The 20,416-nt window shown below is 37.3% G+C and overlaps 1 protein-coding gene across 3 annotated transcripts in view; it reads right to left on the bottom strand.

Moving 5' to 3' along the window:
* The window catches only part of LOC121860223 (nephrin-like), an 84,339-nt gene extending 64,887 nt beyond the window's left edge, over positions 1-19,452 (bottom strand). For 2 of the 3 annotated variants that reach the window (XM_042357308.1, XM_042357310.1), the window contains exons 1-2: positions 19,309-19,452; positions 13,497-13,851 (exon numbers count right to left, since the gene is read on the bottom strand). In XM_042357308.1, the coding sequence (XP_042213242.1) occupies positions 13,497-13,602 (106 nt within the window). In that variant the 5' untranslated portion in view covers positions 13,603-13,851; positions 19,309-19,452. Of the gene's footprint in view, positions 1-13,496; positions 13,852-19,290 lie in introns of all 3 variants that reach the window. The other variant, XM_042357309.1, reaches the window with a different exon arrangement.
* Between the last annotated feature and the right edge of the window lie 964 nt (positions 19,453-20,416).

Raw genomic sequence — 20,416 nt, 5'->3', positions numbered from 1 at the left:
TTCTGATCATCACCATGGCCTCATTCTTGTCATCTGAAATCATTCGGCCACGAATGCAGTTCGATACTACAACATCATCAAGCCCATACGACCAAGTGTTCACTCTTGCCAATCTCATTTTTGCACTGTAACTGCTGAAATTCTTTAAGTAACCCTCTACCCCTTGTCATTATATATTAGGCCTATTTGTACCACTAATTTTGCTGAAATTCGAAATGAGTCATAATATCAAATTCACATACTGTAAGTATGTTTTGTTATGTTTTCTTTCGTCCAACAGAGCGATATGAACGAACTGCCACTTTTTATAAAATTTGTTTCATAATTCATTAGGTTTTCTGATAAATTGTTTCGTAACGACAAAATATAGTTTCATTAGCATTAAACAAACGTTTATTCACACAATTTAACTTTCGGAATAAACTTGTTTTCACAAAGCGTTTGTTCTGGTAATGAGTCATATAGACAAACTGTTATCCTAAATACTGTCCATACATGTTTAATGTTTGATTTTTACTTGCGTTCAACACGCTGATTTTATAGCTTTTTTTTTTTTTAGAATTTGTTTTTCACAGTCTGTAGAGTTATATATTGAGCTTATGACATTATTAAAGGTAAACAGTTATATAATGTTGACAATTTACTTGCTAAAGACTCATGGTATACAATGTGATGAAACTCTAGGTACAGTATGTGCTGTTATCTTCTATGGTGAATGTACCCTATGAGTCATAGGAACACAAGTTGACTGTCACACTACAGGCTCTTTTTCATAACTTGTTCTTTTCTCACAATGGCTCTTTTAAAACACTGTACAAAACATTACTTCAGGTAAGGAGAAAAATTATGAAATGTAGTTAAACTTACTCTACTTTAGTATTCACCTATTTAAAGATGAATTTTGGACAATAACGGTGAAAGAGAACCAATTAATTAAACAAATTAATGGTGGCGACTGCTTTTCTTTACCACTTGACGACACGCGACATGTTGCCAATCAGCAGTCAAAGAGGAAATACTTTACAAACCTTCAATGAAGTATACGATTATGTTATGTATACAAGTGGTGTGTTGATGTGTACAGATAATGTGTTGATTTACGGCGACCTGTGGTGTAATAGTCAGCTTGCTCGCCTCGCAAGCGAGCGGACCCGGGTTCGATCATCGGGCATGGTGGAACTATGAGTAAGTTTCTTGACGCCATTTGCCCCCTGTCTACCCACCAGTAATTGGGAACCTGGATGTTAATAGATTTGCGAATCGTATTCCGGGGTAATGGTTAGACAGCGCAGTTGGCGAGTTGTCCGGTCATCTCGGACTATTCCTTGATACTGGGTCATGCAACTCGTTAACTTAGGGTGTGGTTGTTGTGTTGGCGACAGCTTCTACTCCTTAAACAAATTCACGCCTAGGTGGCCCTAAAGCCGGCCATCCTCGTCACGCGAGGGGCAACCATTGTTATTATTAGTGTGTTGGACTGTTGGTGTGTGTACAGTGTGCAGTCAGCCAAAAAAAAAAAACGTTCTGTTTTCTAAATACATTCGGTATGTAGCACTCCTCGGACTTCATAATGGCACATACTGATAAACCCATTCAGTTTATTAGTGATGTTTAGTGTTGCATCTTGTTAAACACAAGTTGATATACTCTTGGTCTGTTTTGGAATTGATTTGTTTTATATAATGTTTTTCAACTGGTAAAGATTCATATAGATGCTATATGTTATTTTTTATATCCACCTGTGTTAGTGAAGCACTGATATACTGGTGTTAGTGAAGCACTGATATACTGGTGTTAGTGAAGCACTGGTATACTGGTGTTAGTGAAGCACTGGTATACTGGTGTTAATGAATCACTAATGTACTCGTGTGATTGAATCACTGATGTACTCGTGTGATTCAATCACTGATGTACTCGTGTTAGTAAAGCACTGATGTACATGTGTTCGTGAAGCACTGATGTACATGTGTTAGTAGGGTGTGTCATAGGAGGGAAGATCAGCTAAAACTAATGGCCCATCACTTTTTTTGGTAGATTTTAGTGTATATAAACAGAAAATAATTTCAGTTTCAATATTTTGCAACCTTTTGCTAGGTAAATTTTAGCGTGAAATTTATCGAAAATCTAACGTACAGCTGCATTAGTGCATTACAATTAAATAGTGAACATTGCTTTCTGACTTCATTCTTTAACAACCCAACTAACAAATTTTTTTTCTGTTTCAGATTCTGATGCATTTATAAGTTGATAATATTTGCGATGGCTGCTTGTGTCAGGACGAGGAACCAAAAATCCAGCCATCTCAGTCACTATCTTGAGTCTGGGAGAGAGCTCCTGAAGTCGGAGTTGCCTACATTGAGAGATGCTTTGAGATACGGTGTTTTTAATCAGGCAAATCAGTGAAAAGAACCAAAGAACTTACACAAACAAAGACATTGCCAGTGATATGACCAAAGCTGTCTTGGCACAGTACACTCTGGCTAACGCTCAGTTCAAGCCTCCAGTCATAACAAGTCAGAAGAAGATTAGTGAGAGACTGCTAGCCAGTTGGGAAAAGGCAAGAGATATCTCTCTTGGGAGAGGAAAACTTGCAGTTAAGGACAGCTTTGCCAAGCAACTGGACCAGTTATTTGACATAATTACTTGCAAGTGCCCAATTGTTCTCTGTCCTGAGTTTGGATGCGATCGTGACTGTAAATCCGAGGCCCACATCTCCTGTATTTGCAAGCGTGAACTGAAGATTCCTGTGATCGAACTGGCATTTGTCAAATCACAGAGAGAGAAGACTGGCAGTATAGGGGCTCTCATGATTTCTAGCCAAGATATTCCGGAGTCCAAGAGACAGGAGGCTGCCACAGAGAGACAGAAGAGGAGAAGAGTTGCCGAGGAAAAGAGACTTGGGAAGGCCCAGGGTAAGGTAAAAAAGGCCGATGATTGGAGTCAAGCTGATTCAGAGTTTAATGACTTCCCCATGGCTGATCCGAGTGCTGATCAGGAGAATGGTGACTTTGTCCCTAACCCAGAAAATAATGATCCCAAACCTTCCAGGCATAAGATTCGAAATAGGAAAGATATCCCGAGCATAGCTCTGGCCAGCATGCGACACCACACTGGTCTCAGAGAAACTGCAGAGATAGCAACAGCTGCCTGGATTGACGGTGGTTTGATAACACCTGATGATGTTCACCTGGTGATAGATCATAACAAAGTAAGGAGAGCTCAGGAGAAACTTGTCAGTAACCTAGAAGAGGAGTTTGATAAGGGGATAAGAGAAAATGGAATCAATTGTTTGTTCTTTGATGGGAGAAGGGATGACACTAAAGTGTTCATGAAAGTTGAGATTCTGACAAGTTGTTCCCTGCCATGGTGAAGGAGGAACACTACTCCTGCTGCAGTGAACCAGGAGGGAAGTATTTGTGGCATTTCACTCCAGAGAAAGATGACATCAGGAAACCAGCTGAGATAGTGGCAGATAACATTGTGAACTGGCTCAGAGAGAGGAACGTAGACCAGACCCTGCAGGCCATTGGAGGGGACAGCACCAACACGAACACAGGGTGGCAAGGGGGGGTCATACAGTGGATAGAGCGGAAGATTGGGAGGAAGCTGGTCTGGATTGTTTGTGACCTCCACACCAACGAGTTGCCACTTAGACATCTGATCCAGGAGCTGGATGGCAAGACTCTTTCAAACAACAGATGGTCTGGTCCTCTTGGCAAGATGCTGGACTCTGCCACTGAGTTAGAAATAAATCCGAGCTTTGAAAAAATCACAGTTGGCCCTCCACTCGTTGAGCTTGCACATACTGTCATTGACGACCTGAGTACTGACCAGTACTATAGTTACATGATTTGTAGTGCCATCAAAACTGGGGTCATGCCTGATAGACTTGCTTACCTGCAGATAGGTCCAGTCTCACATTCTAGGTGGCTCACAACGGCTCTCAGGTTCTGCAGAATTTGGGTCGCTCATCATAAACTGAAAGGGAACCAGCTTCACAACCTGAGACTTATTGTCCAATTCATCGTGAGTGTCTACTTGCCAAATTGGTTCAACACCAAGGTCAAGTCATAGTTCTCCGAAGGTCCGAGGCATGTTCTCTTCCAGCTTGAGCTCCTGAGGAGTCAGCCAAGGAAGGTTGTTCAGATTGTGGAGCAGACTGTGAGGAGATCTTTCTGGTATGCTCATCCTGAGGCAGTTCTGCAGACAATGCTCTGCAGTAAGGATGAGGAGGAGAGAAGAGTGGCAGTCAAAAAGATCTTGGATATGAGACTTATGAGAGGATCTGGGCATGACGAATCAGTTGGTGACGATTCCTTCAGGGTCAGGAAGACTCCTGAAGTCAATCTAGGTGCCAAGACCCTCACTGATCTCATAGATCTGGATAACATCCAGGCTGGCAGTGAGCCCCCTCTTACCTGCAGCCTCACCAATGTTCAAGTCAGAGCTTTCCTGGACAACCCCATGCATGTCCCTGCCTGGCCCTCGCACACCCAGAGTATAGAGCGTTGTGTACAGCAAGTGAGCGAGGCCAGCAGTCACGTGTACAGCCAGGAGAGGAGGGAAGGCTACATCCGAGCTCAGGTGGTCAGCAGAGAGGTGATGAGTAGAAACAGAAGCAAGAAAGACATGTTCTCTATGGTGTGCAGCAACACCGGGTCGTAGTAGTAAAACCGGTTTTTGTATTTGATGATTCTGTTTTCTAAAGGAATATTAAATTTGATAAATGTGTCAAGATCATTCTTTTCACTATTCTGGATCATTTTCATCCTAATAAATTAACCTGATACATTTACTTTACTTTAAATAAGCTATTTAGTGGTGTTGGTAAAAGGGTGGGAATACTGAATTTTCATAAGATTTCAAGTTAAAATTTACCTAGCAAAAAATAAAAACTTTTCAAATCTGAAGATATCACATGATTCTGCACATAGAACTACACATTGTGTTAGTGAAGCACTGATGTACGCGTGTAAGTGTAACACTGCTATACTGGTGTTAGTGAAGCACTGCTATACTGGTGTTAGTGAAACACTGGTGTACTCGTGTTAGTGAATCACTGATGTTCTCGTGTTAGTGAAGCACTGATGTACATGTATTCGTGAAGCACTGATGTACTGGTGCTAGTGAAACACTGATATACTGGTGCTAGTGAAACACTGATATACTGGTGTTAGTGAAGCACTGATATACTGGTGCTAGTGAAGCACTGATATACTGGTGTTAGTGAAGCACTGATATACTGGTGTTAGTGAAACACTGATATACTGGTGCTAGTGAAACACTGATATACTGGTATTAGTGAAACACTGATGTACTTGTGTTAAAGAAGCTCTGGTGTACTCGCGTTATTCAAGCACTGATATATTGGTGTTAGTGAGGCACGGATGGGCTCGTGTTATTGAAGCACTGATATACTGGTGTCTGTGAAGCACTGATATACTGGTGCTAGTGAAGCACTGATGTACTCGTGTTAGTGAAGCACTGATATACTGGTGTCAGTGAAGCACTGAAATACTCGTGTTCGTGAAGCGCTCGTGTTAGTGAAGCACTGATGTACTTGTGTTAGTGAAGCAATGGTGTACTCGTGTTATTGAAGCACTGATATACTGGTGTTAGTGAAACACTGATGTACTCGTGTTAGTGAAGCACTGGTGTATATGTGTTAGTGGAGCACTGATGTACTCGTGTTAGTGAAGCACTGGTGTACTCGTGTGAAGCACTGACATAGTGGTGTTAGTGAAGCACTGATGCACTTGTATTAGTGAAGCACTGGTGCACTTGTGTTAGTGAAGCACTGGTGCACTTGTGTTAGTGAAGCACTGGTGTACTCATGTTAGTGAAACATTGATATATATTGAATGTATCACTCAACCTGTCTTCATAAATAATGAGTTGTTCCCCAAACAGTTGTGTGGTTCTGTAAGGTTTAGTTGTCTCTGGTAAACTTGCTGTGTCATCAATAACTGAGGCTGCCGGGCTGGATGGGGCAAGGTGTCCCAAGATAAGAGGCCTCAGGTGCATACTGAGGTAGGTAACGAGAAGTGGAGATCATGTCACCGTTAATAAATTAGTAACTCCTCACTAGTAACTAGTAATTTGAGCGTCATTATAAAACTAATAATCCCTTGATATAACAAATGTCTGATTTAAACTTATTATCCACTCTATTAAAGAGTAAGTCACCTGGGCCGTCTTTATCTTGGGACACCCTGTAAAATGCCCCACGCCTCAGCAGCTTAGAGGTAAGCTCAGTGTAATACACAATGCACTCACTATAATATTAGGTAAAGGTTTATTGGGATATACATCAAAGTTATATTTTCTCATCTTCGTTTTTTTTTACAATTTGTTTCATTATCACACATTTTATTTTGATTTTCGTCTTGTTGAAAACCGGCGAATTATCTCGATAATTTGAAATTCTAACCTTTTAGGATCGTAAAAAAATTCCTTGTGAATTTAGCCGAACTTAGAGTTGTTTAACTGTATGTCAGTTAGGTGCTGCAGGTCACAAGGTGTCTGCTAGTTGCTCACAATCTATTCACTTTTCATCCATTACATTTAAACAAACTTTACTGGTGTAAAAATGTCATTTGATATTATTTTGTGCTTCCATTCCCATTAAACACACACTCGTAAATGGAATAAGGTAATTCTATACAGATCGTCGGATTACAACAGGTCGGTCAGGCACGAGTTGTTACTCTAAATAACTACAACCTGTGGTGTTATGGTCATTTTTCTCCCTTGACAAAGATACAACAATAAGCCCCAACTATTTTTCTCGGACTTTAGTAATTTTGTATAATTTGTCGTATGTGATTGAAAGACTCATTCGGTGTATACCAACAGATTATATTAATGTATTATACGTAGTTCCATTAATCACACTTATATAAACTGGACGTATATCTTCTGGAGTATTTTTTTTTTCACAAACTGTTGAAATCCCGTAATGAGTCAAATCGGTAGAGGAGAATTACCTAAATCCTGACTGTGATGCATTGTTCAATTTTCTCTTGTTATCACACAAGGATATGAAGTGGAAGTTTCTTTTTTTAGATAACTAGACTGTGTATCGGGTGGCCTAGTAGTTTTATATCTACACTAAATAGCGTTGGTTGTGGAGTAACGTTTAGTTGCTATTCTCGGTAAACATAGCTGACGCACGCTATTTTTATGACTAATTCATCAGATTTTCAAAATATGCGCCGTAAATGATTCTCACTTTCGTTGAACAAATACTGATCTTAAATCTACTTAATGTGATTATTTCCTATTGTGTTTTATTGTTTTATTTCGTTAAACACATTAATAATATACTGTACAATATACTCTTGAGAAGATGCTTGTCTTGTGTTATATGTTGCATGCTTACCTCACATAACTATTACATTTCATACGATTTATATTATTATTTCTCGTTAAGCGCACACCAACATATAGTCTCACTTGTTATGTTGTATTTCCTTTCGTAATTAGTATTATTAACACAAATTTTTATTACGTTCTCGTATTCATGTAAATCTTGTTACTCTTTCCTTAATCACAAACTCATATACGCTAAGTTTCTTCAGGAATCAACTACCGCTTCACTATGACTTGGATTTAATACTGAGTCAAAGGAACCACTTATTCTGGACCTAAATACGGCTCATAGTTGCGTAAAAAGGCTGGACGAGTCTCTGAGGAATCTAATTTGTCACGTTTTGTTACGTTTTCATAATGTGTTGCTCACCTTCAGACACCTGGATGGTCAGGTATATGGAGCTTTATTTATATTTACAAACATTAAAACCTCTCTAATTCTCAAATCTCAGAGTGAGTGTTAACTATTATCAGAAAGGTGTGACTGAAGATAACGTTACGGAGAATCCACCTGTTAGTTAATGATAAGCGCAATATAAACACTAATATACTCTTACAATACTGACATTAAACTTTCAAATATATATATATATATATATATATATATATATATATATATATATATATATATATATATATATATATATATATATATATATTACTATGTTTTGCCACAGAAGCGCGAAATTTCACAAATATTTGGATTTTGTCTTTTTTTTCTGACAAACAAATTCTGTTTATGTTATCCCCTATTGGGTATTGGTTGAGTTGCTTAGTGAGTTATTGTAGAGTGAAGCTTATCCCTAGTATGTAAGACTTTATTGATGAGTGAAGCTTATCCCTCGTATTGAAGATCTGATTGAAGAGTGAAGCTTATCCCGAGCATGAAAGACTTTATTGATGAGTGAAGCTTATCCCTAGTATTTAAGATCTTATTGTAGAGTGAAGCTTATCCCTAGTATTTAAGATCTTATTGTAGAGTGAAGCTTATCCCTAGTATTTAAGATCTTATTAAAGAGTGAAGCTTATCCCTAGTATGTAAGATCTTATTAAAGAGTGAAGCTTATCCCTAGTATGTAAGATCTTATTAAAGAGTGAAGCTTATCCCAAGTATTTAAGATCTTATTAAAGAGTGAAGCTTATCCCTAGTTTGTAAGATCTTATTGTAGAGTGAAGCTTATCCCTAGTCCGTAAGATCTTATTGTAGAGTGAAGCTTATCCTAAGGATGTAAGATCTTATTGTAGAGTGAAGCTTATCCCTAGTATATAAGATCTTATTGTAGAGTGAAGCTTATCCCTAGTCCGTAAGATCTTATTGTAGAGTGAAGCTTATCCTAAGGATGTAAGATCTTATTGTAGAGTGAAGCTTATCCCTAGTATGTAAGATCTTATTGTAGAGTGAAGCTTATCCCTAGTCCGTAAGATCTTATTGTAGAGTGAAGCTTATCCTAAGGATGTAAGATCTTATTGTAGAGTGAAGCTTATCCCTAGGATGTAAGATCTTATTGTAGAGTGAAGCTTAGCCTTCGTATGTAAGATCTTATTGTAGAGTGAAGCTTTTCCTTCGTATGCAAGATCTTATTGTAGAGTGAAGCTTATCCTTAGTATGTAAGATCTTATTGTAGAGTGAAGTTTCCCCTCCTGCGTAAGATCTCACGTTCCGTCGACTATTGCAAATGAATCAAACGAACACAGACCGTCTGCTCAATACGTATTTGCTTCTCCAAAGTCTTTTGAATTTTAACAATGATCATATAGACAAACGATGTTTACAACATTGGTATAATGTTTAGTTTGTGAAGGACACACACTATTAAATAGAAGTGTATTTCGGCATAAACTAATTCCTCGCAATTTATAGGGCTTATCATAATTTATTGAGGCACACCTTGCTTCCCTTAATTATTGCAGCTGAAATTGTTTAGTTTCGTTCTCGTTAAACACACACTGATAGACACTGGAACTAATTTTCAGAGTATAGTAATGTTTTAAATTCGTATGTTTTGATCAGGAGTCATATAATCAACGCTGTTCAACTAAATACAGCTTTTTATGTCATGAATAATTTTTATTTTCGTTAAGAACACTTCATTATAAACAGTATAACCCATTTAGGAATATATTGGCTTGCATGAAGTTTAACCACCCAGTGTATTTCACCTAATTATTAAACACCCTAACGTTACCGGGAGAGTTAGGTTGAATTAGGTTACATTACGTGACATTAGCGTGGTTAAATAATCTTAGGTGAATTAAGGTGGTTGGTAAATCGTCGTGTGACCAATTATATTAATTTTGATAGCCCATTGAAACTGAAAATTTATTCTTTAATGTATATGTTATTTAGGTAAGTGAGTTGTGACGGAGCTGTATCATTTAAGTTTCTCTCATTTGAGCCAGAAGTTTCGTTTTAAATTAAATTAACCTTTCCCAACTCCTCGACCACAGAGTGACCATTATTGACACTCGATGTTAAACTTGATACTGTTTGATCTTAATGCAATGTGATTTTTTTTATTCCCGTTAAACACACACTAATGTTCACGGTACAGAACCTTTTGGAAACGAGTTTATTTTTCACAATTCTAAAGATGTAATAATGAGGGGTATAGTCGAGCTGTTTACCTACTCGAACACACACTTACTGTAAATACCGACTGATTTTTCACAATGCGTCAGTTGGAGGTAACGATATGTTTATTTTTCCCTCGATATTTTTTTTTCACAATATTTCGGATGATCAATGTGAATCAAACTCAGGTTATTTGTCTACCCAAAATACGGCTTAATTTACATTTTATTTGAACACCTGTTGTGTACAGTAATGACAGACTCAAACAACCACACACACAAGATTGATATAATCAAGTGTATGTCATGTCTCCCAGCTTCCTAATGAGTCAGGTAAGCATGCGTTGTGTACAATACCAATGGCCAGGTACGAACGACCAGGTGATAACTGCCAGGTACTAAACGAACAGGTACTGACGGACAGGCACTGACGGCCAGGTGCTGAAAGCCAGGTGTTCTTAACCTTTAATTCCTTCATCAAAATACAATTAGGTGTTCACACTAGTTTTATAAACAGTTCTGTCTCGTTTATTGTCTTACCTTGTTCCTTAGTAACTGATCACTCATGTTGGATGTTAACCACGGTCGTATACCTCCAGAGTGTGTTGCTATAATGTTTAATGTTGGATGTTAACCACGGTCGTATACCTCCAGTGTGTGTTGCTATAATGTTTTGTTTTAATGAATTAGCTCTTCTGAATTCATCGCGTGAGTGTTCTTTACACGCGCTGTTTAATTAAATACAGTTTTTAGTTCTAACGAAGGGTTTAGATTTCCTTCTCCTTAATCAACGAACGATACACCTGAGAATTTAATTTTCATTCTCGTTAATGAAACAATTTTTTATTTTGCTTTCAGTTTCGATAAACAATGGTCCTCGTTGATGCTAAGCTTTTAATCTCGTTAAACAATGGTATACGCTCATATTTAGGTTTCAGTCAAGTTAAACAGCGACTTACAATAAGACTACAATCTCGTTAAACAATGCGACACACAGATGATTAGTTTTCAGTAGAGCTAAACTATAGTGTGTATAATTTTTAGTTCAACTTTCAAACTTTACAAGAGATAAATAAGTATTAATTGTTCTGCTGAAGACAAGCAAAACCAACGAAGCAACTTTCGGTTTAGGTTTGATGAATATTAATAAAAAAAATCATTAGCTTGGAAGAACAGATTTACTATTATTTCTGTTGTTGTTATTGTCATTGTAGGATATTTGCACCGTTAGCCTTAACTGCATACCAAATGCATATATATATATATATATATATATATATATATATATATATATATATATATATATATATATATATATATATATATATATATATATATATATATATATATATATATATATATGTGTGTGTGTGTGTGTGTGTGTGGAATTAAAACATAATAATTTTCATTCCTTAATTACAGTTTTATATATACTGGGAGGACAAGATCAAGTTGAGTACAGACACAGAATAAATGTGCCCCAGGCAGTGATGACAGGCTGGGCTCAACCATTAGGACTGGGGGCATTATGATTTTTTTTTTTTACGGGGATTAGCCCACCCGGGCACAGGTCACTGACCCACATCGGGGCCTGGGGGGCGAAAATGTAATAATAATAATAATAATAATAATAATAATAATAATAATAATAATTGTCTACGACTCGCAACATGGGAATCTACGACTCGCAACATGGGTTTATAAAGGGAAACTCTTGTCTAACAAATCTGCTGACGTTTTTTAGGAAAGTCTTCGAGGTAGTAGATAATGACGAAAATTACGATGTTATTTACTTAGATTTTAGCAAAGCATTTGACAGAGTACCGCATCACAGGCTTCTGAGAAAAGTTAAGGCTCATGGTATCGAGGGGAAAGTTTTAAATTGGATAAAATCATGGCTCACCGATAGAACGCAGAGGGTCAGCGTAGATGGTGTTAAATCTGAGTGGGGCCGTGTAACCAGTGGGGTTCCCCAGGGGTCAGTACTAGGCCCACTCTTGTTCATAATCTACATAAACGATCTAGATACTGGGATCAGCAGTGACATAAGCAAGTTTGCGGATGACACCAAAATAGGGCGGCAGATTAATTCAGGGCAGGATGCAAATGCATTACAGGAGGATCTAAATAAACTGCAGGGGTGGTCTGAAAAATGGCAAATGAAATTCAACACCAGCAAGAGCAGCGTACTTAATATTGGAAGAACAAATACTGACAATGTATACAGCCTTAACAACATCAACCTAGAGAAGTCGACATGTGAAAGAGACCTAGGGGTACTTGTAAGCCCGGACCTACGGCCTAGAAAACAGTGCGTTAATGTTCGAAATAAGGCAAACAGAGTATTGGGTTTTATATCTAGACGTGTAAGTAATAAGAGTGCAGAAGTCTTATTGCAACTATATCTTGCGCTAGTCAGGCCGCACCTCGATTATGCGGTTCAGTTCTGGTGCCCTTATTATAGAATGGATATCAATTCACTAGAGTCGGTGCAGCGAAAAATGACGAAAATGGTTCCGGGACTTAGAAACCTTCCATATCAGGATAGGTTAAAGAAACTTAACTTGCATTCCCTAGAAAGACGAAGAGTGCGGGGAGATATGATAGAAGTATTTAAGTGGATGAAAGGAATCAATAAAGGGGATATAGATAAAGTTTTTATAATATCCGAGCAGGATAGGACTCGTAGCAATGGATTTAAGTTGGATAAGTTTAGGTTTAGGAGGGAGATAGGAAGAAACTGGTTCACAAATAGGGTGGTGGACGAGTGGAACAAGCTTAGCAACTTTGTAGTAAGTGCTGGAACTCTGGAAAGTTTCAAAAGGAGGCTAGATAGATTCATGGATGATAGAGAGTGGTAGTAACTCTCGACAGGAGCTACCATGCACAGGCCAACTGGCCTATTGCAGACTCCTTATTTTCTTATGTTCTTCTTTCTTCTTCTTAAATGAAAAAAAGATAAATAGTGAGAAACAATATACTGTATGTATGTTGTATTGTCAATAGTACGAGAAACAACTGAGACCCTGCAAGTGTGTGTAAATGAGGCAGAAAGTCAGATCAGCAACCTGGGACTTGGTCACAATTTACGTGATGCCATATGGCAGCAGGGTCTACCATTAGACAACACATTATGCTTCCAATATCTTCCCAGGCGGTAGTAACTCCATTTGGTAGCTGCCTACCACCAGTGGATGGGCTTATTATGATCGTTTAGATTAGATGACTGTGGTCACCAATCTTCAGATATGATGCCAATAATATGATTGGTTGATTAAGATTAGGATGTCAGTGGGACCGAGGTCCAAAACATTTAGGGATGGGACCTTCTAAGGACCCTTTGGATCAAGAACCCAATAGGAATTGGGGGATCTGGGTTAAATTAGGACTTGGATGCATCCATTTAGAAATGGAACCCCATACCCGAATGGTTAGGTTTAAGAGAAGTGGGCGCCAATAAGGCTGGGACCCTCCATTTCACCAGTCATCATCGTTTAACACCACACACACAGACACACACGCCAGCTAAGAAGACGAGGAAAGTTAATACTCACATTTTTTCTTCTGAAAGAGAAACTCTCCCTCGGTGACGGCGTGGTAGAAGAGGTTCAAGAAGAGGAACACACACATGTTCCTCTTGTTACGAGCCTCCTCGCCCATTTTTCCTCTTTCCCTTTCTTACACAGATCTCAAGATGCGAATATTAAGTAGTCGGAGCGCTTTATCCTGCTCCTGATGAGGACGTAGCGTGGAAGTTAGTCACCAGAGAGGGAAACCAGAGGAGTTCACATTTTTGCACTTAATTAACTGAAGATTTCTTAATTACTGTTTGTTTCTACTTATTTCTGGCTCCGTCTATCATTCTCCTACCTATGGCTTGTGCCGCCACTCCCCCTACCAGTCGTCCACCTACAGTATATAGAGCAGAGAGAGGAGAGACACACGATTTACTAACGACACTTCTCACTTCTTGTAATTCATAATATATTTACTTTTTCACAAAATTTATAATTGTTTTCATCATCAACACCGACCTTAACATATTACCGGACACAAAGATAAATAAGTTATTCAGGTGCAAAATTCTGTCTTGGTCATCGTTATCATAAAATATCTTACGATGAAGTCACACCTGCCTTTATTTCACACATTTAAAACTTTATTGCACCAGCAAACTCACACAATATTCACATGCAAAGCTTTCTGACTTTTGGGCACCTTTTTCAGAATATATGAAAACTTTTATTTAAGAAATTATCTCTCGGGAAAAGTCACGTCTTTCCAGGCGTTTTATTTTTTTTATTTTTTTCTATTTATTTCAGTCTAAAAATTCTGGGACGGCGTTGAAATATACATGTAGTGATGGGCCATTACGCTGGCCATTTAGAAGAGAATGAATAAGAAAACTTTTCACAACAAGAAAGGAATTATTTTTATGTATTTGAAAAAGTGTTTGAGAAGATGGTGGACTGTTTCTTGTCTTCCATCAAAACGTGAATAAAATGGAAGAGAACAATAGTTTCTGTACACTTCTCTATATATCCTTTACTAGGAAGTTGACAAAATAAATATTTGTTTCGGTGTAAAATTTGCTCGTGTTTTCCTTGTTAACTATATAATTAACAAGTGTTTTTCTTGTTAAATATGCAATTTACAACCATTTTCCTTGGCACCTCTATAATTTACAAGTATTTTCCTGATTAACTATAATTTAAAAGAATTTTCCTTATTTACGTTTTTATTTTACAGTATATATCCTGGTTTATAATTTACGTCTAATAGTCTAGTTTAGGTTTATATTTTACAGCGTTTTTCCTGTCATTTCCTTTATGTTTTACCTGTATTTTCCTGTTTAACTTTAAGTTGTGTTCACGAGTATTTTTCAGGTTTACTTTTATATTTTATGAATGTTCATATTGTCGATTTTTTTATCGGATTATCTTCATATTTTCTATTAATTTCTGGTCTTACCTTTATGAGAGTAACAGTGTGCTGGTTTACCTTTACACCTTACATGTATTATCTTGGTTCGGTGCGCTAAATTTTTCCGGCCACCAAATCTCTCGGATCAAGTTAGGTAAGCAGGTTTAAGTTAGGTTTGGTGAGGTGAGGTAAGCTGGTTTAACTTAGATTAGATGAGGTGAGGTAAGCTGGGTTACGTTAAGTGAAGTGAGGTGAGGTAAGGTGTTCAAGAGACGTAATATTTTGACAAAAGAACAAATATTTATGCCTGAAGGGATGGAAGAAGTTATTATGTCTACTTCCGTGTCTAAAAAAAATCATTTATGCAAAAAACAAGCACACGTGAGGGAATGAACCTAATTCACTATTTGAGAATAGAATAAAATGAAACAAAACTACCAGGCGAAAAGTCAACCACATGGAAATATGACACATTAACGTGCAACAGAACAGAAATACCAAGTAATCCCTACACATACTCATATTATACACCCAGTAGCTTTATTACACGGGGAAGTTTGGCACATCACACCAATTTATTTCTATATTTTACGTCAATTTTCCTTGAGTCTATGGAATATTTAGTTGAAAGCTTATCATTATAAAATATATTTTATCTATATTTCTACAGCATTGTGATATGTTGTTTAGTAGCTGAATGTTATTATGGCAGAGTTTATAAAACTATATTTTAAGACGATCTAATCTAACCGAACCTAACTGGTCGAAATAGAAATATTTTTGTTCAATTAATCTAGGTAAGGTTAGGTTAAGTTGGGTTGATGTAAAACAGAGAGAATGAACCACAGTCAACATGATGCAGTGGTCCTCTGTGCACTTCTCCATAATTACATTTTTTTTTTTAATTAATCTACGATCACAGAACAGCTATACGCACAGGTGATTTAGTTTCATTATTTCTAATTACTTGTTTCCTGTTTCAACTTATTTTGTCCTCCTTTGAGTTTACGAATAAAAGAAGTCAAGGCTTCCTTTTAATTTAATTAACGATATAATTACAGGTTCATTTTAATTTACGTCCTTAATAAGTTCAACCACTAATTAACTCACCATACTTAGTTTTCCTTCATAATGTATAATAATAATCTTTCCTCCAAGCTCATGAATTTTATTTTTCTGTTTTCAATCCATTAAAATTTTTTGCTCCTCGTTATTTCCTCTTCCTGATAAATCCGTAGATCACTTTAGTCATTTTTGCGTTATTTTTCGTCTATCTTCAATGTGGAAGTTGATCCCATAAACCAGATGACTCACCAGGAGCAGTGTTTGCTTATTAATCAGTTAGTTAGTTAGCGTCAGTCCTGCATTCGGCCAGCGTCGCTTCCTCACCTGGAAACCTACTCCAGGTGTCCATTAAAGTTAGCTAGATTAGAAGTGCCTTGGGGTCGAAACATTGATTCCAAGAACCGGGAGAGAGCGTTGTATCCACTCGGCCACCGCACCCTTCTTTTATATCCTTTATTCTCTTTATTCGTAATTTATATAAAGAATCGCGTAAGTTCGTTTAAAAGGTAAAGTTAAGTCTTAGCTAATGGCGCAGTTAACTTCCGATATATTAAATGCAAGTATATATATATATATATATATATATATATATATATATATATATATATATATATATATATATATAGTATATACTATATATATATATATATATATATATATATATATATATATATATATATATATATATATATATATATATATATATATATATATATATATATATATATATATATATATATATATATACTGTATATATATATATATATATATATATATATATATATATATATATATATATATATATATATATATATATATATATATATATATATATATATATATATATCTGTGTGTATGTATGTCACTCGCACATGTTCACACACACTACATCAATAATCTAAAACGTTGCTGCGTGCGTGGCCTTAATCTCACTCTGGAGGGGTTAAGGCAGGACAGTACAGGACTCACACACACTATGATGCTAATTGGAACTTAGATAAGGCTTCAATCCCCAAGAGCTTTAGATCACCGAGGTGCCATCTAGGTATTAAGCGTATCGTGGTATTCAGGTATCAAAGTACCATACTACTGCTCAATACCAGACTCAAAACATAGTATAAGATATCAAGGAAAGTATTCAAGGTACCATCATGGGAGGAAAGTATCAAGGTACCATCATGGGAGGAAAGTATCAAGGTACCATCATGGCAGGAAAGTATCAAGGTACCATCATGTTAGGAAAGTATTCAAGGTACCGACAAGAATCCAAAGTAAATAAATGACCAAGTAACAAATTATAAGTTTATTAAGATAAAGAAGTAGCAAAGTATAATAATATCAAAGTGACAAGGCATTAGGGTGTCAAAATATTCCAAAGTTCTAGGCAAACAAAGTATCAAAATAACAAGATATTACATATAAGTATCGAAATCTCAATCCTTTAAGATATCCAGGTTTAACATCATGGTATCATATGCGTATAAAAAAAACTTCAGAGTATCATGGTGTCCAAGTGTATAATATTAAGGTTTGTAAATACGAAGTAAGATTTTGCTTGTTTCGACACCAGGGTTGATGCAGGCGCCATTTAAAAAGTGGTAATGTTTCCCGCTGTGAACCACATCACTGCGGCAACAATTAACAGTACCCGGTGGTAGTTTCCTTGATAGCGATTGTAAAGCTCAAGTTTACAGCCGCAATTTCCTGGCGTCTACGAGCGCCCCGCTGCGTAGCCAGAATCTTTTAAGTATTGTAATTTTCCACTAATTTTCTCTCAGTGATAGTGTTATGTTGTCCACAAATACTCTGCGTCTATTAGAGAGATTACTGATTCCTTATTCTTTATTCAAGTTAAGTTTTCTTCATGGGTTAGATAGTGGCGCCCTCTGAAGTCATGATAAACGTTGTTTTACCTGTATGTTGCTGGTGAACGTAGTTAAAGTAAACGTTAAGGCTGTATGTTGCTGGTGATCGTAGTTAAGGTAAACGTTAAGGCTGTATGTTGATGGTTAACGTAGTGATGATAAATGTTAAGGCTGTGTGTTACGGGTTACCACATAGGACTCCAGAATGAACACCACCTAACCTCTGCATAAAACTTTGCTTGCATACAAAACACGAGCCAATATTACACGATGAAAATCTCCGCTATTAGTGAACAACATCACACCTCCACTGAGACAAATTAGCCCGAAACAGCGATACTTAAGTGTCAACAACCTATGGCTAATTAACATTAATTGGGGATCACCATTTTCTATTTCTTACAATATATCTTTAGTGGACATTAGACATTAACTTTTGTAGATACATTTATTATAATACTACTGGTTGGGCTTTACATTATAGGGGCGAACATTTAGAAGTGAATTGTCAAGTTTTTTCTCCAGTACAATACATATCTTCCGACAGTAAGTACTTTCTTTTCATCGCAAAATTTTCTAAACTCTTTATCGTTTCTTGTAGACAAAACTCGGGTGATGCTCGTAGTTATTAAGGTGTGGAAAATCTAGCGGTGTCATGCTGTTCGTTTTTGCCGAGTATAAAGTTGTGTCCATACAGGACGAGTACATTACTATATAATGCACTTACGGCTGATAGGATACTGCGAGACAGGTCCTGACCTCAATGGTCATTTGTCGAAATTAGGGATTTGTAATGGTGTAATGGTAAAGATTTCAGAGAAGAAACAAGATTCTCTACTCATATCATAATTCGTATGTTGTCACTAGGTCCAGGTTTCACATTCTGTGCACAATTGAATCAAAATCCATCAATTTCAATACATTACAAGCTTACTTCTTGTGTTCGTAGGAAATCATATACTGTTGCTACCTCTTTTCTGTCAGTTAAACGTTTGTAATTTGTTTTCCAAGCGGAACGTTTCACAGATTTCATCAATATAAAAACATTCGTTCCTGAAATGGTTCTCAGATCACGAAGCATCGCTCCAAAATACACAGCTTCACTTTAGCGTTAAACATCGATTACTTAGAGTCAATCATCTGAATCTTTATTTCTTGTACATGACGTTGTTGTGTTTCATCTTAACCTAATAAATCACTCCAAAAATGAGTCGCTAAATAATGTCGCTTCACACGGTACACGGTTTCACTTATAGCTCTAAAAATCGATTGGATTTCTAGTCACTAATCCACAACTTCATTTTTTTTCGTTTTCCGTCGAAACTGGTATGGTTTTAGTATTTGTGAGAGAGACGAAGACATAGGGACAAGGCTAAATTTGCATCTCTGAATATCATCACTCCACACACACACACGCACACACACACACACACACGGTTCACTTGAATATCCTTGGAAACCTATTTTCTATATATCCAGTGAGCTGTAACTTCACCTTCTTACACTTCCCTACGTTTTTCGTCGGGCCAGGTGGTGAATTGGTATCATTTTGCAAGGCTAAGACGTAAAATAAGAGCTGGGTGGTAAGAGCCGGCGGGGCCTGGTGTACGGAGCGACGGGACCAACACACTACGCCACCTCAACAGCCACTGAGGCTTCCAGCGCCCCTCACCACCTTCACCCACCTACCCCCCACACTCCGCCAGCGCCACCTGCACCCGCTTGCATCCACTACACCACTTCTTTATTCTATGTGGTTTGGGCTTTCAACCTCCTCCCGCCACTAACACCCACCTCCACCCCTTTTTATATTGGATTTTAGTTTTTCATCAACATTACTTCACCTCCAGTCCAGCAACGACTCCACTTATTTTATTTAATCACACACACACACACATTGTGTGTGACGCTAAATAGGGATAACTGCCGATTAGCTTGCAAAAGCAACTGACCATTTTGCTAAATAAGGATATTTTTCTATTGTTATAACTTAATGAAAAATAATTCGTATGTGGTAAAACTCAATCCGTTTCTTTTAATTAAAACGTTGTTCCCACCAAGAGAACCCCGAAGTATACCGAAGTAGATTAGGCTAGGTTACACATGACACTATAAATTAATACTGTACGTATTAGGAGTATTTACATGAACGTTTTTAGCCAGTCAGAAGTTTCTAAAAAATGAACGCATAGAAGTTTTTGCTATTAGGCAATTATCCCTATTTACTATAACACACACACACACACATGCACACTATATATAAGAACATAAGAACGGAGGAAACTGCAGCGGGCCTATTGGCCCATACTGGGCAGCCCCGTTTACACCCAACCCCTATTGCTCATATAAGCATCCAACCTATGTTTGAAGCTATTCAGCGTATTCGAGTTAATGATGATATTTGGTAACTTGTTCCATTCATGCACTACTCTGTTTCCAAACCAGTGTTTACCTATTTCGCTCCTAAATCTAAATTTGTCTAATTTAAAACCATTGTTACGAGTTCGCTCCTGGTTGGATAGTTTGAGTACCTTTGTAATGTCCCCTTTGTTTAGCCGTGACTTCCACTTATACACCTCTATCAGGTCGCCCCTCGCTCTACGTCTCTCGAGGGAGTGCAA

The sequence above is a fragment of the Homarus americanus genome, unplaced genomic scaffold (genome assembly GCF_018991925.1).
Source record: "Homarus americanus isolate GMGI-L3 unplaced genomic scaffold, GMGI_Hamer_2.0 scaffold21914, whole genome shotgun sequence".
Lineage (NCBI taxonomy): Eukaryota > Metazoa > Arthropoda > Malacostraca > Decapoda > Nephropidae > Homarus > Homarus americanus.
This window is presented reverse-complemented; position numbering and strand designations above follow the sequence as displayed.